At 41.4% G+C, this 21,400-nt stretch overlaps 1 protein-coding gene across 2 annotated transcripts in view; it reads left to right on the top strand.

The window, feature by feature from the left end:
• Window positions 1–1,174: 1,174 nt before the first annotated feature.
• Window positions 1,175–21,400, top strand: part of Itga8 (integrin subunit alpha 8) — a 181,221-nt gene continuing 160,995 nt past the window's right edge. For both annotated transcript variants that reach the window (XM_027405229.2, XM_035441486.1), the window contains exons 1-2: window positions 1,175–1,380; window positions 1,979–2,112. In XM_027405229.2, coding sequence (XP_027261030.1) covers window positions 1,175–1,380; window positions 1,979–2,112 — 340 coding nt within the window. The remainder of the gene's footprint in view (window positions 1,381–1,978; window positions 2,113–21,400) is intronic.

Below are 21,400 nucleotides of genomic sequence, written 5' to 3' on the forward strand. Positions count from 1 at the left end.
CCCACCCCACCCCCGTTGTAGGGAGTGGTACTAATTCTGCACAAGTTGTCATCTTTTGTTTTGGTTTTTGAGATAGGGTTTCTCTGTGTAGTAGCCCTGGATGTCTTGGAACTCACTCTGTAGACAAGGCTGGCTTCAAAATCACAGTAGTTGCCTTTAGACTCATCATGAACCCTTATCTTGTCTTTCACCCTCCCCCAGATGCTCCTTAAACTCAAGACCTCTATACCTCTTCTGCCCTCAAACCTCTGTATTGGAATTTCAAGTATATGTCACATCTCACACTTCTTTCCCTACTCTTAAATTCTGTGACCTCAGCTGTTTTATCACCCACCTATGTCCTCATAGCCAATTTATATCACATTTCTCCTCTCCTCCCCTCATCTTCATGATCCTCAAGAAATCAGCAATTAATACTCTTGGGGTAGAGTTCTTGTTGATTCCAGCTTTTACCTCCAAACCCTGCTTTCATAAACTGTGAACTATTCATCATAACCTCACAGGATCAAGGTTTACTAAAAAGTCATACAGTGTACCTGAGATGCCTTTGAGAAAGACTGGAGAAAACCTACAGGGTTTATTAGTATGTCAGCAGATTAGGACAGGAGGAGGGTTGTTGCGTTGGAAATTTCAAACTCCCATTCACAGAGGAAGAAACTCATTCTCCTAAACATTCCTCAAGGGTAGAGGTGGTACACAAACACTGTTTTCTGGAGGTGGGATACACTTTTTATGTGTCCATCCGAGCATAGCAATTGTGGAAAACCAGTATACTCTCGTTCCATATGGAAAACTACTTCTCAGAAACAATGGCTTGAGGTGACATCCATAAGATTTAAATGGTCCTTAAAATGGCAAGTGCTGTGGAAACCCAGGGGTCTCACCAAGGCATCCGGTGTCTGCCCCTGTGCTGGACCTCAAGCTTGGGAACCCGCCGCTGGAGGGCGCCAAGAGCGCGCCGGCCTTAGCCAGCTGCTGGAGAAGGTCGAGCGCGGGATCCGCTGCTGCAAGCCCAGAGCCGCAGGATCGGCGGGCCGCACAAGACGCGAGGACTGTCACTGCGGACGCGCCGAGCTCACCCACCCAAGACACCGGCCTCTGGGGAACATCCAGCCTTTTTCTCCGGACTCTACGTTTCCTGATCCCGGGTGAGCAGCGTTCGGGGCGGAGGGCGATGTCTGCGGGAACCCACCGCGGTTCCCCGGGGAACCGGGTGCCTCAGTTCGCGCGTCTCTGTTGTATCTCGGCCGCTCTGGTGATGCTGTGGTCCCCCGTGTCGCTGGCGTTCAACTTGGACGTGGACAAGCTCACGGTGTACACTGGCCCCGAGGGCAGCTACTTCGGCTACTCCCTGGACTTCTACATACCTGATGCGCGCACGTAAGTCTCTGGGTTGGGTTGGTGGCTCGCTCCCCAGTTGTCCCAGTTCCTCCTGGCCGGTCCCTGCACCCCAGAGGAAAGGGTGTCTGAGATTCCAGCTAACTGCCACTCGGGATCAGATTCTGCTTTCTGCCTGCTACCAACTTCTCTCAAGGCTCATGCTAGATAGATGAGCCCTGTGAACCTTTGAGACGCCCCACTTGCTTATAAGTCTGGATTCAAAGACAGGAGCATCATACAAAGGAGAGAATGGGCCCAATAGATTTCAATTTAAAAAATAAAGACCACAACACAGCTCCTAGCAACTAAGGTCAGGGTGCACGCGCCTTAGGTTGCAAGTACTTGGGATCTGTCCTCTGCTTCCCCCATCAGTCTCCACCTACCTCCATATAGATAGTCAGAAACCTTAGCAGCCTCTCCCAAAACCATGATTCTAATGCTCATGGTCTTCCAAAGAGGAAATCAAGTTTGACAGCTTTTCCGTCGTAAATCTGTTTGTGTCCCCATCCCTGCTGCAGTCCAGTAGGCATGCTGCTACGGACTGAACAGGTTTACGGACTGAGCCTTGAGGAGTGACTTTCTCCAATCCCTTTTGTAGAGCCAGCGTTTTGGTGGGGGCGCCCAAAGCCAACACTAGCCAGCCGGATATCGTGGAAGGGGGAGCTGTCTACTACTGTCCCTGGCCCGCAGAGGGATCTACACAATGCAAGCAGATACCGTTTGACACCACCAGTAAGTGATGCTATTCCGCACTTGTGGCCCCTGGTTAAAAAGAACCAGAACCTTCCCCGCGGCAACTTTGCCTTCTCTTTGCCCTTCTAACGTAAATCTGACTGTTTGGGTGCATCTGGTAACTTCTATTTACCGGCTGTTCCTAGGTGAGCATTAACAGGAAGTGGATATTTGGGAGGAATAGAAAGTTATAGAACCTTGTAGGGACTGGGGGCGCATGCCTTTAATCCTAGAGTTTAGTTGGCAGAGGCAGGTGGGTCTCTGTGAGTTCAAGGCCAGCCAGAGTTACCTTGACTGTAGAGAGAATCGGGCCGTTCCTCAAATACAGATTTGGAAAAGCACTTGCTTCAGAACATTTGTAGTTCTCTAGTTCCCAAGCCCAGAGGCAAGACATCCCCTGCAGCAGATCCAGACTGCAGTCTGGGGTGTTTGCCATTCTAATGCTTTACAGAAAGAAAGAATTTCCTTTCAAACTATTGGTCATTGAATGCAAAATACTACAGGCAGAGTGTGGATGGATTACATTCACTTCCAAAATCCCTAGACAGATGTTTCTTATTTAATTAAAGAGAAAATACATTTTAAACAATTCAGTCTGGTTATGTTTCGTCTGCTGTTTTCTCTTTGGTTCCTAAGAAAATAATTTAAAAGTAATGTTTTGAAAACATTATCATCGGTGTTTTAGCTTTTACCACCCAAATGTTAGTATTCAAATAATATAGATTATCATAGAATAAATTACCGATTTTCAAAAATGCAAATATGTCAGATCAAATGACAGGTTTGATGAGCAGTTGTCTAAAATACCTTGTACATGGCACAGCTATTTTATGATGTCATTCTTGCTTTTCTTGTGGTTTTGTAGTTATCTAGATGCTGTGCATCTAGAGTTTATATAGAATGTCCATTGTTACAGAATTTTGATGAAGTTGATTGGGTGGTATGCAATTGTGACTTTAATTTGTATCATTTATATTGGGGAGGAAATAATTCCAGGACTAGGAATATGGGAATAATTTTAAAGAAAAAATTATGCAACCCTTACCTTGAATTATGAACCAATTAGGAAAATGTTTTATAGGGGCATTTTTGAAAGTGTATTTCCATGCCCATCTATGGGCATGACATCTTGTTTGTTATTTCATTAAATAATTCAGTTATTTGATGCCAGGTTTAGAAGCCTTTTTTTTTTTTTTACACTCAAGTTTAGCAACTGGAAAATTGAAACCTTTTGTGAACAAAACCATGAAGTTTGAGCTCCTTACTGATCTTTAGTTTAAGAACAAACTTCTGGGGCTGGGCAGATGGCTCAGTGGGTAAAATGCTTGCTGCACAAGTATGAGGACCTGAATTGTGATCCATAGCACAATGTCAAAGCTGGGCAGACTGGGGTGTCCCTGTGACCTCAGCATTGGCTGGGTGGTAGGCAGCCTCTCCCTTCTCTCACCCCACCCCTCTTCCCCCACCCCTGACCTACCCCCCACCCCATCCACCCTCCACTCCCCAGGGATACAAGGTCATTCCTGATGAGTCCATCTCAGCTGTAACAGGGAGCTCCAGATTCCATGAGAGTCTTTGCTTCAAACAATAAGGCAGAGAGTGGCTGGGGAGGATAAAACCTTGAACTCTGGCTTCCACATATGTCACTTGGGGAAACACATCTGCAGACACATGTGCACACAGGTATACCATACACACAAGTACACGTGAAGAACTTCGCCTAAGATTTGATCATATAAGCATGCAATTAAAGCCACTTTAATTATATGACGCCAAATAATTTGCATTTTAATATTTATTTGTACTTATCTGTGTGTGCATCTTCTTATGTATGTTACATGTGTATGGTCCCCACAGAGGCCAGAAGAAGGTGTCGGATCATCTGAAGCTGGAGTCATGGGGGTTGTGAGACAAATGATATGGGTGCTGGGAACTGAACTCAGGTCCTCTGGAAGGATAGCAAGCAGTCAACCTCTCAGTCATTCCTTCCTTCCTTCCTTCCTTCCTTCCTTCCTTCCTTTCTTTCTTTCTTTCTTTCTTTCTTCCTTTCTTTCCTTTTATTAGTTCAAATTAGGAACAAGCTTGTTTCACATGTCAATCCTTTCTCCCTCTCCCTCTCCCTCCTCTCACCCCACCCTCTTCCCCCACCCTGACCTACCCCCCACCCCATCCACCCTCCATTCCCCAGGCAGGGTAGGGCCATCAATGGGGGCTCCACAAAGTCTACCACATCATCCTGGGCTGGGTCTAGGCCCTTCCCAATGTGTCCAGGGCAAGAGTGCATCCCTTCACGTGGGATCGGCTGTCAAAGTCCCTTTTTACACCAGGAAAAAATACTAATCTACTACCAGGGCTCCCCTAGAGTGCAGAGGCCTCCTCATTGCCTCTCAGTCATTTCTTCAGCCACTAATCTATATTTTTAAAAGGTCATTTAAATTCAAACTTTGACATAAAGATACAAACCATTTCACTATTTGAATTTGCATTCAAGAAAAGAACCATTTCAATTTTGAATTTTTTTTTAACTAAGAAGCTATTTCTAGTCATACAATGAATTTAATAACTTCCTAGAACATTCCGTAATGCATAAAATCAGGATGTAGTTAGTATTTTTTTTTCATTTGCTAAAAGAAGAATTGATGTCTGCCTAGATAAGTTATACCTGGGTATCTTTGTAAGTGCTAATTTCAGCTTTTGTCATGATTTAGTAGATGAAAGCCACAGAATCCAGGCATCAAACTGACTTTTAAATTGATCTCTCCAGCCAAAACGTTCCATGTTAAGTTACAGTAGTTAATATTTTCCAACAGTCACTCTAAAGCAATTGTTTAGGGCTTTGAGTTCACTTTTCTTCAGCAACCAAATGCTGAAAGCTTGTGTTTGGATTTCCAGAATGGCCCACAGGAATGCACTTAACCCATATTGTAGCTGAATTTATATTTGCAACAGAACAGAAGGGGAGAAGCTAGGACAATTTTGGCAATTACGTAAGTAGGAAAACACTACCTAGAAAAAAACCTTTGATACTTGGAGAATGTTGAACGGTACATGGCTTCTCTGTATGGTTCTTAAGACACAGCAGGATGTCTCAGCACTCAGGCATTGGGATTATGTTTTGAAAACGTATCCAGGATTTCTGTTTTGTTGCTTGTGTATGTGGATGGTTAGTAATCAAACCCTGTGCCTTGCAGGTACTAGGCAAATGCTATGCTACTGAGCTGCATTCCCAGCCTCTAGATGTATAGAGGTTTTACTCAATAGAGATGTGCATTTATTGTGCTTCTCAGCCATAGCCATAGTAATTTGGGAATTCATAAATGGAACAAAGTGAAGGAATTGAGGGGAACAAAAAATGGATATTCCTGGAATGATTACAAAAGATTGTGTGTGTGTGTGTGTGTGTGTGTGTGTGTGTGTGTGTGTGTGTGTGTGTGTGTGTGTGTGTGTGTGTGTGTGTGTGTGTGTGTGTTTAGATGCACATGAACATGTGTTTGAGTATGTCTGGAGACCAGAGCTGACTCTGTGTGTCTTCTGCAGTCTTTCTCTATCTCCATAACTGAGTGTCTCTCACTGAACTCTGACCCCCAAGAGTTGGCTGTCCTCTCTGTCCAGAGGGCCCCAGGGCTCTTCCTGTCTCTACCTCCCAGCACTGGGAGTACTCTCCTGTGCCTGATGATCTACCAAATTGTCTCCTCAGCTCCAAGAATAGTAATTTTTTCAAAAGCAGTGGAGTAATAAGGGTTCAGGCTGGACTTAACACTTCAGTGACCAGTGAAAGAGAGATCTCACTGAAAGAGAAGATAGAAATTTCTGGGAAAGAAAAAAAAATCCCTGTGTCAGCCAAGAGGGGGTACTGTGAGTCCACAAACAGTTTTGTTTGTTTTGTCTTGTTGTTGTTTTTAATAAGGAGGAGGGTTGGGTGGGAAGCCAGAAGCCCAAAGCTCGGGTGTATACTCCTGAGTAGGTTCGTATACTCTATTTCTAATTTGTTCAGTTATTCTATTCACATGGCCTAGGAGCGTGGAATTGACAGCAGCTATAATTTGATGCAAAGAAGGGTCCTTAGAGTTGATTTCCACTTGAGAGCCGACTGTGTAAGCAGAGGTGGTATTAGAACCCAGGCTGAAAGGTGGCAATAGGCTTCTCCAACTCTGGTCTCATGGTCAGTGTTGTGGATGCCTGAACTTGATGAAAGGTGGCAACAGGCATCGCCAACTCTGGGTCTCATGGTCAGTGTTGTAGTTGTATGAACTTTTGACTGCTACATAGCAACCCCTTCGTGCTCCTGTTCATTGTTCCTAATTTCTTAGACAAAACAACTATGCAAAACTCATTTCCTGAATCAAGAAACCAACCCCCAAACTATGACTGAGACAATATGATGGCACAGTAGCAGCCGTAGGCTGTTTTCTGAATTCCTTCCAGAAAAGGGAGAAAGCTGGTCTTCTTGGAGGGCAAGTCCAGGATCATAACTGGGTCTGTTGAGCCCAAGAAACCCCGAGCACCTGCTTTCCCTTTCCTCTTGCTCCATCCATATCTGCCCATCACAGCTGGATCTGCAAATCTCAGTGTAAATGTCTTCTTCCTCCAAGAGGCTAAACTAACAAGCAATTTTGGCAAGAGTTTTGGAGAAGCCAGAGGTTTAGAAGTAGACTTGTTCTGGGTGGAAATTATGGGTTGTAATGTCCCTGGTTTATTTAAGTTCCCACTGAATCTTTGCTCTGAGTCTCCGGTGAGCTACCTCCTGAGTTTTCCTGGATAAAGGAAGACAATGCCTTTTTCTTAAGATATTAAGGACTGTGACTTAAGGACATGAGCACAGTGGTAGCCAAGGAACAGTGTATAAAGTGTCAGGCATACGTGAGTACTGTGTTGTCAGTATTCCTCTGACACTACCCACTATTCATGTCTTTCACTCTGTCTGCTTTTCTCATTATATCTCAAGGCAAGACACCCAAGAAAATCTGATTTTTCAATTAAGTCTGTTTGCACTTGTCCTAGTCTTGGGATGTCTATCATTTACTGTTTTGCTGGTGTAATCAAGTGTTCTCATGCTAGACACTCAAATAGCTAGCTATGCCAGTTTGTCTTAGGACTTACCTCAATTTACTTAAGATCAACTGCCTTATTTTAAAAGTTACCTGCTAACTTAATTCTTTTCGTTAACTGATCGTCATTTTAATTTTACCTTATCCATCAACTTGGATTTCATTTTTTTTACTATATCAAGTGATAAATACAAAACTAGAGGAAGTTTCCAATAGCCTGGGACTTCAAACACATTAATACCATCAAATTCTGGTCCTTTCAAGTCCAGAAAGAGGGATTTTAAAGGAAGCATATGGCCATGGGGGAGGGGCAAAGAGCAGATAATTTTCCTGCTCTGTACAAAATCAAGTAGTTCCAAAGAAGCACTTCTCTCTTCCCCCTTCTGTCTTACCCTCATACTTCAATGGGCTGGAATTCCTCCTAGTTGCTGCATCGATTTCTTTCACTTTTGCCTCTAAACTGTGGCCCTGTCATACAAAGCATAAAACCCTACATCTGCAACATGCATGTGAAGCTCCAAGGCTCATTTTTCCCCCTGCACTTTGCCCAGCAATGTGTGGATGACATAAAGATCAGTAGAATAGACTCCTTCTGGCAATGAATAGGATGAATGAAATAGGCATTTTCAGCCATGGACCACGAAAGGGCAAATGGTTGACCACTGTAACCCAGCACCATCCTGAAAATATTTGACAGTTTTTGATTCTCAAGTGACACACACTTGGAGGAGGAATGTGCTAGTATATGGTAACAATTGTCACAAGAGCAGTAAGTACAGAGTTAGACTGCTGGGATCCACTCATAGCTGGAGACAGGAGTGAGAAAGGGAACAGGAAGTAGTGGGAGGTGCTATTGACATAAGCCTACAGAGAAAGACTCCTAGAATTTGCCTTAATGTAGTATCTTTGCGCAAAAGAGGGGGGAAAACAAAATATTAGGTAATTCAGTTAGGGCATTTCAAAGTTCCAGAACAGCAAGGGTTTTGCTGGGGTTGGGCTTGGAACATGAAATCCCTGGTTTTGTCGGATCTGTTTTCTTTTGTGTTGCCTGAGCCCACAACATGGGCAGCTCTCAGCATCCAGCTGTGGCAGTGGGGCTGGCTTGTTTTGTGATAGTGTGGGCTGTGCTGCTTTCCTCATGCGTGAGGCGGGAAACATGTTGGTGACAGGAGCCTCACTTTTCCAGCCTCTCCCTTTCCTTGCACCCATCCCTGGGGATGAGGGGAGATCATATTTTATTCAGCAACAAAGGGAAAGGAAAATATATGTCAGAGCTACTCAAGCCAATGACAGAAGAAAGAACTTCTGGGACTCAGGAAGAGCAGAAAGTCATACTCCAAGGAGTTGAGTTGAAAGGAAGATTCGAGAGGCAACTCAGTGATAACCTACTCCTTTGAAGGATCCACAGTGGAGCCAACAGTGTTGCGCAGACCTGTAATCTCAGCTACATGGAAGCCTGGGGTTGGAATATCAACAATTCAAAGCCTGTAAGGGCTACAGAATGAGTCCAATTCCAGCTTGGACAACTGATACCCATTTTTAAAATAGAAAGCCAAGGTAGGGTGGAGCTATCACTTAGTGGTAGAATGCCAGTCAAGTATGTGAGAAGCCATAGGGTCAATCCCTAGCACAGCAAATTGATGAGGATAAGTAATGATACTGAGATGAGGGATATAATTTGATTGGCAGAGTGATTTCTTCACACGGATGAGGGCTTGAGTTTGAGTCCTATCAGCAAATAAATAAATAAGTAAGGTTTTACTACTCATAAGTATATACAGATGAATATATGTGAGAAACAATTGTATATATTAATATGTGGAAGAAAATATGTATATGAATACACATGCAGAAATATTATAAGACATAGGCTAATCTTGACTCACCAAGACTTGTTCAGATGACTCTCTACTTTTCTTGGAAACAACTCCTGGTGGCTACCATGCCCAAATATTCTGGCCTCATAGAGACACCCACCAGCCATTCCTAAAGGAATCTCTATTGGCTTAGACTTCTCTACAATAAACACAACTGAGTCCTGATAGGAGAAGGGAGGAGGCAGTGGACGTCACAGTGCTTAGCAACCAAGGGAGAGGGAGGAAGCAATTAGAAAGAGGAAGCCCTTGAAACTCCATCTAGAAATGGGAAACAGATCTGCTCCACGGCTAGTTGAGTAGTATGAACACTAGGCGCCTGTTACTTAATCTGCAAAATTCTTTCAAGAAGCTGGAAGTCTGTGTGAGGGAACAGGCTTCCAGGTTCTTGGCAAGAATACTCCAGGCAACAGATGCAGTGTTCTGAGAGAAATATTGAAAATCATCTTGTGATTATTCTGAAAGAAGAAAACTTCACTTTGACATTCCAACTGACTGGCTGAGATGTACATGTGGATCCCTGCACAGAAAGTCCTGTATCCATGATGAGGATGAGGTACGTGGGAACACTATGGACATGTCTGCTTAGGCATGCTCACCTGATGATGTCTGGTTACACAAACTGATCTTTATGGAAGATACATAGAAAGCTAATGATGATTTCATAAGCAGCATCCACTCATCTTTAAACCAACAGGCATGTTTAGTACATTTAATGAAAAATGTCTAATTTTTCAAAATGCAATTTAAGCAAGGCTTACCAAAAACATCTGTACCTACATATGAGGTGTATCTGCATAATGAATTCTAAAATAGATTAGAAGTAATGTCAGTTGTAGACCATGTTATAAGGAGATTTGAGATAGGGAAGAAAACTGATTTGCTGATAAGTGGTTTATATTCAAAACATTCTACCTCTTTCACCAGTTCTGCGCTGTTATGAAATGCAGATGGGAAGAGCTCAGATGAATGTCACCAGGCAGTCTGGGGAGGGTGCAGTTCAATCTCAGCCATGCAGAAAGGCCAGAACTGGGATCTCTGATGCTAAGTGTGGCACCCCAGAGGTCTGTCAAAAATGAGAGACATTTCTAGACCATAAACATTGCTGAAAGTGATCCTTTGCCCCTTGAATTATTTATGTAAAGATAAGGTGTTTATTACAAAACTGAGTCTCTCTTGAAATGCTTGTTGAGCATTCTGAAGGGAAGGATCTGACTTTAAAGGGTCAGCAGGAGGGAGTTGGGGCAGCTTGGTGGACTTTTTGCATTGTGGTTATTGCAGTGAATAAATGTAACTGTTGAAATCAATAGAGGTACATAAGAGTGAATTTTCCTGTGAGTAGTAACAGAAAAACTTAAAAATGAAGAGGTAAAAAAGCCTGTTTTGAAAACAATACATAACAAGAAAGTTACATATTTAATACGATTAAATTTGGTTTTGTAGTCATTGCCTTGAGCTCATGGGCATTAAGATCTTTAGGCTATGGGAACTTCTAGTCTAATAAAACTGGGATGTCTAAGAACATATATTTTGAATGACGAGTAAAAGCCATTTCCTCTGAGTGAGAGTAAACAATTACAACTGTGTGGGACCATCTTCATCATTCTTTAAATAAGGGTTGATATTCAGACTGTACTTGTTAAGAGAGCTGTGAATGCAAACATGCTGAGTAAGAACACATCTATTCATTGAGATGTCCTAACCTGCAATTCCCCAGCTTGTGAGATTTTAGTGTGAAATTTGATTTCATCAATAGTCACCAAGCTGAGTTCTCACTCCAACCACAGTATCTTAGATAACAAAATGAGTGCAATTGCACTGTACAGCATTTGCTTAGCAATTTAAGGCTGGGTTTTCATTATCCCTGGTATTTGACATATGATATTGTAAAAGCTTCTTTATCAATCCACAATGTTGTCCTGGATACACTGAGACCAGACAAAAGGGCACACAGCATTACTACAGCAATATTTATTCATATAACCCATGCTATAGCCACCATCCACCAGGTCTAGTAAGGGAAAATCCTAATGGCCAGGCTGTGGTTCCATTTTAGCTGCCTCCTTTGTCATCTCTCAAAATTCAGCCAGATGGCTCCATTCTAAGGCAGCCTCTTGTCACCCTGCTTAACCAGCTTATCTTCCTATAGAGCACAGAATGCCTTTTTTCTCATCACATACAAGTTCCAATTCACAGTCGGCTGAATTGTGGTCTCTTCCATAACCATCTAGAACAACTTATCTTCCAGAAATGATTTTCTGATACTTACTGCTTCTCCTTCTTATACTTCCCAATGGGATATGTTTCTAGAATTCTAAGACAGATGGCCATACATCCTTTTATGGAATAAAGACAAAATACTTTCAACAGCCTAAATATGATAGCCAAAGAAATTAAGGCCACGAATTACCCAAATATGATATAATCATAAAATTGAAGTCTACAAAGGATCAACATGAATATGACAAGTTACTTTTAGTTTAATGTTAGTTCAAAAATTCAAACCAGTGTATATAAACTTTTAAGAGTACTGGAAGGGAAGTACAATGAAAGGCTGCCTGATTAATATAGGTCCAGGGCCGAAGAGAGATCTCAATTGGCAAATGCTTGCCCTGCCAACAGGAGCACCCGTGTTTGGGCCCTCAAAGTTCAGGTCAGTGAAGTTATTTGTAATCCTAGCCCAAGGTCAACACCAAGTGTTAATTCTCAGGTGCTCCTGTCCCCTCCCCGGACACACACACATTTGAGACAGGCTCTCTCACTGGACTATAACTCACCAAGCCTGTTAGGATAGCTGACCGGCAAGTCCCAAGGATCCTCCCATCTCTGCTTCCCCAGTGCTGAGATTACAAGTGTACACTATCTTCCCTGGTCTTTTAAAAAACATGGATTCTGGGCTTAGAACTTGAGTTCTTATCTTTGCAAGGCAAGTACTTTGCTGCCCGTGTCTTCTCCCTAGCCCTACCATAATACCTTTTGTCCTTGAAACCACTTTTTGTCTCCAACATATGTAATAACATTGTCATCTAAGGGGAACAGTAGAACTTTAAATAAAACTTAGCAACATTACACAAACAGATCTTTTAGACGCTGGCATGTGGTCACAAAGAGAGCCTTGGCCTTGACTCTATAGGGTGTGCAAGGAAAAGAGAGACAAGCTGAGGAGCAGAGAGAAGGCCATGTGTGTATATGTGCCCGGGCATTATTTCAGACTGGGTGGGTCATCAGCTTTCTATTACTACTACAGAAAATTAGCACACACCTGAGGAGCTTTAAACAACACATATGAATTGCCATACTTCTCTGATAATCCAAGTCTAAAACTGGTCTCCTTGAGCCAAAATTAAGATGTTGGCACAGCCATGTTCCTTCTGGAAGCTCTTGGGAAATGATGTTTCATTGACTTTCCCAGGCTGTACACTGCCCCCATGCTCTGGCTGGTGGCCCTTTCCATTTTTAAAGCTCACAGTGTTGGCCACATGCGTCTCCATGGCTCTCTTCTGGGCCTCTTGTTTTCTGCTTTGCAGAACTCCTGTTACTACATTAGAACACATTAAAAAGCAGGAGGTCAGGTCAAGTCTACCGCAGACATGGCTCCCCTTCATTATTACTTACTTATAACTGATCTGTAGGTCTGTAGACATGTGGAGGCTGCTGTTTTGCTTAACCCAAGTGGTCAACAGGACTTCACTGAGGTGGGGGTGTGTGATACTTGAGAACGGGCCTAAGCTAATTAAAGTCTATGAGGGAGAAGTATTTTAGAGTGTTGTCCAGGTTGAAATCTGGAGGGGAGTGTATGTGGGCAATAGAGAAAAGCCTATGCCTAGAGAGAGAAGGGAGTCAGAGAAAGAGAAGAAAATTAGACCAAAGAGACTTTGGTGGCAAGATTGAACTATGATCCCTAAGCGACAGGATCCTGAAGGTTCATGGCCTCTGTTTATATTTATTCACATATGCACACACACACACACACACACACACACACACACACACACACACACACACACACTAAAAAAAAGACAATGTACAAATGTATCTCACAAAGGTTGATAATTGTGTGCAGCCAGCCTTTTAACTGGTTATTTCAGATACTGTGATGGACACTCTAAAGCAAAATGTCTCCTAATATCTATCAACGACTTCATGGGAATCCTGGTTTCCCAGTAGTCCTTCATAACCTCAGGATCATATAGTCTTCCTGCTCCCTCTTCCACAGTTGATTCCTGAGCCAACTGTATTCATTTGTTCACACAAACGAACAATACATGGGGTTGGAAAGATGATTTGGTGGGCAGTGGATCTGGGAGGAGGTTCAGGGGAGTGGATGGGAACAAAATACATTGTATAGGTGTCCAATCTTAAATTCTCAACGTTAAAAAATAACCCCTCAGTGGGTCATCACTGAACTCACAGTTTCCAAACAAGCTGAGATCTTGTAGATAGTGTATGTTTCACAAATGCAAATGTACAAAAGGACATCTCTCCATCTACTAAGGAAACATGGACGTTAAAAGTACATTCACAATGCATACAAGCCAACATTGTGCTAATGCAATTTCATGGAGTCAAAAGAGCAAAAATACATAAAGTGAACCAGAACCTTCTAAAGTCTTTCTAAAAGCCTCAGGCCATTTGGATACAGTCCTCTCCTCTGGAAACATACTCAAAATAATGCCTTAGCAGGCTTCCATGCATTTGTTCTGCCTGACGTGATGCAGCCATTCTGCATGTAGCCAAACCATGCAAATCTTTTCCTAGAACTTGACTTTCCTTCCTGCCTTTCCCTTTCAGAGGGAATTGTGGTTTGGAGAGTTTGGGGGTTTCAACATTTGGCACTGTAATATTCCAGGATTGTGATTTCAGAGATCTTAGATTTTTGGCACTATATACCTTACGGATTTTGATCTTTCAGAATTTAAACATTTAATATTATGATGGGATTGTGTCTTCCAGAATCCCAACCAGCACTAAAATTATATGGTACTTTAATAGTCAGGGTTGAGATTTGGGTTTTATACTACAAGAATTGCACAACCAATGGGAAGTTTTGGGTAGGAAACAGGATTATTTGAATTATATTTATTAAAGGATAAGTTGAAATTTGGATAAAGAATGAACTATCACCAAGCCAAAACAGAAGCCAAGGGATAAGGCAGGTCCACTTACCACTGTCCAAGAACGACATACAGCTTGACATGAATAGGAGCCATGAGGGGTGAGAGATGGGTGGAACTGGACTTCACATTTCAGTAAGTAGGATCTCATTGTGGATCAGATGAACAGTGTGAAAAAGAAAGAAAAGTTTGACCTTAGCTCCCAGGGTAACTGGACAGAGGCTGGGAACAGTGGAGAAGGAGCTTGTCTTGGAGGGAATATCAAGAGTTGAATCCAGATATGTGAAATTTGAGATGCTTATTTGACCTCCAAATAAAAGGCAAATGGGCTGTTGGATAGACACAGGCCTTGTGCAAGATGCCTGGGATTTTAAATTTGGAAATCATGTGTAGATGATCTTTAAGACAATGACTTACTTAATGGGGCAAGTGTGGACAAAGAGTAGAGCAGAGGCTACCAAGAGAAGCTAGTTTACACAGCCCTTAATCTGAAACCCAATCAGATACTGTATTTAAAAGCATTCTTCTGAGGTCATATTGATATTTTCATTAGACAGTGACCTTCCTGGGACTACCATACTTAGATTAGATATTTTCATTACTTAATGCAAATAAATGATTGGTTAAATAGAAACATACTGTGCCTTTGACAACTAAATGTGATACATAAGCTATATTGGAAGTTCTTGATTTTAAATCTACACCCATAATCAAGGCATGTGGTCCCAGGTAATTCCTTGAGAGAAAGAGAATCCTAAGAGAAAGAGAAAATCTAGAAGAGGGGTTTTAGGGAGAATGAGTATAAAAATTCAAGGAATTAAAGTAAAGTCACTTTGGTTGGAAGTTACAAGAATGGCCCTGGCAATTCTATATGACTGGTTTTTCAGTAGAGAAAAATCTCTGCTACTGAGTTGAGAATGGATTTGAAGGTGACAAACTTGAGCAAGAACAGCCCACCAGGAAGCCATGTCAGCAATTGCAGTTGAAGAGCATGGTGGCTACCATGAGGTATGAAGCCACAGAGACAGAAGAAATGCAGAGATTTGAGACTTGAGAGAGATCTAGAAAAGTAATCAACAGAAAGTGGCGATGGGATGGAAGTGTTGACCATGGGGTTGATAATTGTTAAGGATGTAGTCCAGCAGACTCCCAACTTGGTTAATGGGGTTGCTTTATATCACACAAAACAATGGACAAGACAGACATGACAGTATGTCCATGCAATATTTAAGCCCTGTGGAAAACCAGTACATGAAGTTTTATTCCAAGTGCATGTGCCCTAGCAGCAAAGAAATAAAAAGAACTTAGGGTGCAGAAAGATTAATATTTGACTGAAAAGTGTGCATTTTGTAGGTCAAGGAAAGCTTAAATTAGAGGAAATGACATAGAGATGGTTTCATCACTCCAGTCCAACCACAGTCAGCTCTGCCCCTCAGCCTATGTGCCACACTTGGGAGTTGCTTTAGTCTTTGTTTCTAAGCTGATCTTCTACAGATGGATTATGATTTCTCTTGGGGAGCTCCTTGGTTTGTTCCTTTATTTCTAATTTCTCACTCCTCTAGCTGCACCATATAAATCAGCAGAATTCCCATCTTCCAAAATTGCTTACATTGTCCCAACAAAAGTCCATATGTATTTCTAGAACAAACTTTACATAAAACTTTAGTCAAGTTACAAATGAAAAACATTTCAAATGGCATTATATGATGTAGGAAACTCATTCATTTTTATTGCTAAACAAAACTCTAAATAGCACTAGCTACTATGGTTATTCAAAACAAGAAGCTGGGAGTGTTTTCTTTTTTGTTGTATGGAAGATGATTTAGATATGGAAATAATTATAGAAAATTATGTTCTCATTCAGGACAGGAAAATATATAATAGGAATATTGTAATATAATCTTTATTATTGCTTTCCCAAACCCATACATATGAACTTTATTATTTCAGCTCTAAAGGCACAAATTTGTTTCATTTAAGCATCTTAATATCTGGTTATGTTTGGAGGAAAACATTGAAATTATGGTTTTGACAAATGATTTTAAAAGTTTCACAATTTTCAGAACAGAATAATTTATTTTTCTGTTCTTAAATTGTGAACGGCTGAATGAGTTTCCCATTATGAAAAGAAAGTATATCCAGGAAACTGGATTCTAATGACCTTTTAGTTGTCCTGTTATAGAACTCTGTATTCAGTTACCTTAAAAACTAAGAAAGAAAGAAAAGAAAGAAAGAAAGAAAGAAAGAAAGAAAGAAAGAAAGGAAGGAAGGAAGAAAGAAAGGAAGGAAGAAAAAACAAAACTTGTGTGGCCCATCCTTGTCACAAAAGAACCCAAGAAAGACCCTCTCATCACGGATACAACTCTAAGATGACAAATTGTCTTTCAACCAGGTACAGATGATTTTTCCGAGGTCTTCCATGTCCCCCAGATATGGAATATATCTATATAAAACAATCCTATTGACAAATAACAGAGAAAGTGCTTCTGGCATTGTCAGCAACACTGCTTAGTGTCCACCACTAAGATCCAAGGAGGATGAAGCTTCATAAAAAACACATCACTGTTTGAAATTTTTAAAATAACCTAACAATTTTTCAGCTTGAGAAGAGAGTTTACTGCCTTATTTATTTATTTGGCATTGGCATAGAACTTAGAGTCTTGTGCATAATAGGAAAACACTGTAATGATGAGCTACATAATCTGCTCTTTTGTGTGGTTGGATTTTTCTTTGGGTTGCCATCTCACAAATAACAGCATGGAGACATTATTAATTATGGAAGCTCAGACTTTAGCTTAGGCTTGTTCCCAACAAGCTCTTATAACTTAAATTTGCCTGTTTTTATTAATCTACATTCTATCGCGTGGCTTTTTACCTTTCTTCTATTCTGCATGACTGACTTGTTCCTCTTCTCTCTGGTGATTCTGCCTTTCTTCTTCCCAGTGTTCCTCTCTCTCCCAGAGATCCCACTTATTCTCTCCTGCCTAGCTATTAAGCCATTCAGCTCTTGATTAAGCCAATCACAGTGACACATCTTTGCACAGTGTAAACGGATATTCTGCCACACTTTTGTCATTTGTTTATTTATTTTTTGTTACTTTGTTTTGGGAAAGGATCTCAGTAGTTAGCCCACACTACTTTACCACAAGAGTGAGGGGAACCAAGACGTGCCTTCACATCCTCCATTTACAAACAGGTTTTAAGGAAATTTAGAAAAGTTGGAAATAAGAAAGGATTGCTCTCTCTCTCTCTCTCTCTCTCTCTCTCTCTCTCTCTGTGTGTGTGTGTGTGTGTGTGTGTGCGTGCGAGAGAGAGAGAGAGAGAGAGAGAGAGAGAGAGAGAGAGAGAGAGAGAGAGAGAGAGAGGAGAGAGCTATGGGAATGGAAAGGAAGCCTCAGACATGGAGATCAGATAAAGCCTATGTCCTCTGGTATGGAGACTGGGGCATGGAAACTCAGTCTGTTAGGCAAAGGTATGAATTCATTCGTGCTGCATGTGTGTTTGCACATCATGTACATACCTGCTTACATAGGGTATACATACATGAGTTAAATCACCAATTGCAGTTAACAAAGTATCATTCGATCAGAATAAAAACATCCCTTGAATATCAGAGACAGAAAAGAGTCTGAGAAATTTATTTAAATCCTTGAAAATTCCCAACAGTAAGAATGGAGCCCCAGAGCCTTCCTTAACATCTTTTAATGGGGGATTGAGAGTAATTTATCAGAAGTTTAATTTTCTGTGACATAAACCCCAGCCCATGCTCTTTTCTTGGGTTTGTTTCTTTTAGGAAAGGGATTACCTGACACCATCATTTTGTCTTGAGCTTTATATGAGTATTCTTCATTCTCACATGCATAGCTCAAACTTAAATGCAACTTTTACAGCACACATTTGATGATGATCAAGATTTAAATGTTTAAAGATTTCTTTTCCACCCTTTCTTGATCAAAACTGTCTGGACAGCTCCCGAAACAGCTTGAAGAAAGTCCCTGGGTGATAGACTTGGAAGTGATGACTGGGGGCTAGAGCCAAACTGACTGTTTGTCCAAGATGAAATCAAGAGTTTTATAAATAGTTTCCCAAAATTGTCCCATCTGGTGAAATGTTTGGTCCCACCTGTGCAGTTTCAGCTTTTCCTTCCCTTACCCCTGGTGATCTATCCTCATTTCAATTCTCATCCCACTAAACAGATTAGAGAAATCTGCTGTTGTTCATTTGTGTGCTGCATTCTACACCGCACTCTTGCTCTGAAACACATATTCCCCCAAATAAAAAGACCTAAAGCTGGTGGGCTTTGCAACCCACTAGGATCTGACTGCCAAATATCAATTTAAGGGAGCTCATTCACAGCTCAGAAAACAGAGCAACCCGAACACATTGCTGTTTGCTGAGAGCCATCTATATTTGTCAGGTTGGCTACATGTCTCTTCAGGGTATCTTCAGGTTTGTCCTCATCCCCATATTATAGAAATACATTAAAAGGAAATGTAAAGGGTCAATCCCACCCCTGACTGAGACACACTTTTTCAACAAAAGTGAAAATGTACTGAATAATTTATCCTGGGAACACTTCTGAATGAATGCATGGGAACTGGACCATTCATTCAATAAGCATTTATGGATGGCTTACAGGGTGCCATGAATTATTCAAGAAGTGGAATCTATGGAGGAGAACAAGATAGCCTTTGTGCATGGAATTAATGTATGTGGTCAAAGGAGAGTCAATACATGTGAAGACTAACATACCATCATCTCAGACAGTGGTCAATGCTGTGAGGGGGGAAAAATTGTTGCAAAGGACAAGAGAGACACGAAGAGTCAGGTGACTTAGGAAATGCGTGTCTTGGGGAGGTGTATGTTTTAACTTCTGCCTGACTGATGAAGAGGAGTCAGCCATGGGAAGCACAATGGGAAGGACATCCCAGAAAACAGGAAGAGCAACAGCAATAGGAGAGTCCTAAAGGCAGGGTAAACCATCAGTGTGTTTTTTTCTTAGCAAAAATCACAAACTGAGGGAATGTGAGGCATCAGGGCCTCTACGTTGCCCCCTGGACTAGGTAAGGAGTGTTTAATTCCTACCCATAGGTAAAATAAACATCACTGAGCAAAAAGATTGAATTTTTCAATAAATGGTTGTTATGGTTTGAATATGAAATGCATCCCACAGACTCATGTGACTGGACACTTGGTTCCCAGGAATCACAGCTATAGGAGGTGGTAAATGTTTCAGGAGATGAGACCTGGCTGGCAGAGGTGGGCTGCTGCAGGGGAGAGGAACCTTGAAAGCATAGCCCCGCCTTAGATCTGTCTGCTTCCTGGTTGATAGGATGTGACCAGCCAAGTCAGGTTCCCCCTGACATGGACTAAGGCCCTCCTGCTGATGTGGCTTCTTTACTTGATGGACTGAGAGCTCCTGACACATGAACTGAAATCAGTGTTCGCTTCTGTTAGCAGCTTTTTTCAGGTATTTTTTCACAGTGAGAAGAAAGGTGACTAACACGATGGTGTTGGGACACATGGCTTTTCAGGTTGAAATAAGTACAATATCTCTACCTCAGTTTATAATAATAAGTACTTTTTCTTTTTCTTTTTCTTTTTGGTTTTTCAAGATAGGGTTTCTCTGTGTAGCTTTGTAGACCAGGATGGCCTCCAGTTCATAGAGATCTGCCTGCCTCTGCCTCCTGAGTGCTGTGATTAAAGGCTTGAGCCACCAAAACCCTGCTAAGAATAAGTTCTACATGGATAATAAGCCTCATAAAGTTGGAAGACAAAAAAATGAGAAGGCATTTTCAACGTACATAAATAAAAGAAGACTCAACATCCCAAACTTACGATTGATTACTACCAATCAGTAAAGCCAATATGCAAACTTAACAGGGGGAATGAATGATCGACAAACATAAAAAGGTGATCAAAATTACTAATATTGGGGGAACATAAATGAAAAAAAAAGTTAGTTGCCCTTTCCCAGGAAGACCTCAACTGTTCTGAATAGCAAATGCCCCTCTCCCCTGCTCTGCTGGTGGGCCTGGGAATTACAGTTACTTTAATTGATGAAATGGATTTTACAAGGATGCTTAGAGCCCACATGTTTAGTAATAGCAAGACAAAAAGATATAAAAGTTTTGTATACATGTGAGATAGATACCTAAATCATACGTGGTTATCTAGTGGGATATAATACTATGTAAGAATTTAAAGGAATGAATTAGATTTATCTGTTTGCCTGTCCACTCATGTACCTATATGTGTTTCTATATACATGTGCATGTGTCTAGCTAGCTAGCCGTTTATGACTGTCTTTCACAGAATTATTAAATGCAAAAAACAACACACTCAGCTACCTAGAGATTACAGAATGCCACGTATCAATTAAAAAATAGTCTATCAAATGTTGGCAAACTATAACTAGATTGTGATCCATCTTTTCTTTATTGTTTCTTTGCACAGCCTGTAAACTATGAGTGTTTTCAAAGTTTTAACTAACAGCTAACAATTTAAAGGAATGCTACTACACATTAAAATTATATGGAATTTCAATTTGTGTGCTCCTACATAATATTTTCAAGAAATTCAGCCAAGTTCGCTTTCCTCTGTACTGTCTGTGGTTTGATTGCACTCAGAGTGTAGGACTGAGCAGTTGTAACAAAGAAGTGTGGAGGGTTTCAGTGCCTAAAACATTTATTGTCTGGTCCTTGGCAGATGCAGAACCTAGATATATATTGTTCATGAAATAATTTGTGTGTCTATGTGCATGTGTGTATGAGTGCCCAGAGGCCAGAGGTAGATGTCAGCTATCTTCTTTACTTGATCTTCACCTTAGTTTTGGAGACAGGTTCTCTCACTGAACCTGAAGCTCACCAATTGGCTAGACTAGCTAGCCAAAGGATCCTCTTGTTTCTACCTCCTCAGTGCTGGGATGATATGGGCTTGCCATCTCACCTGTCCTTTACATGGCTGAGGAGGATCAAATTCAGTTCTTTTTGCCTGCCTGTCTAGCATTTTGTTGACTGAGCTATCTCCTTCGAGCCAGGATTATTTTTAAACACACACACACACACACACACACACACACACACACACACACACACACACAATTCATGATGGTGACACAACAGGGGAGGAAATTGGGATGGGTAGAAAAGGAAATGTGATGTTTATGAGTGTGAGAAATCTGTGATATTGTTAATTCTGCCTGGTGTTTACTTAAGTGTTTGCTATATCATCTTTGCACTTTGCTATCCTT

The sequence above is a fragment of the Cricetulus griseus genome, chromosome 3 (assembly GCF_003668045.3).
Source record: "Cricetulus griseus strain 17A/GY chromosome 3, alternate assembly CriGri-PICRH-1.0, whole genome shotgun sequence".
In the NCBI taxonomy this organism is placed as follows: domain Eukaryota; kingdom Metazoa; phylum Chordata; class Mammalia; order Rodentia; family Cricetidae; genus Cricetulus; species Cricetulus griseus.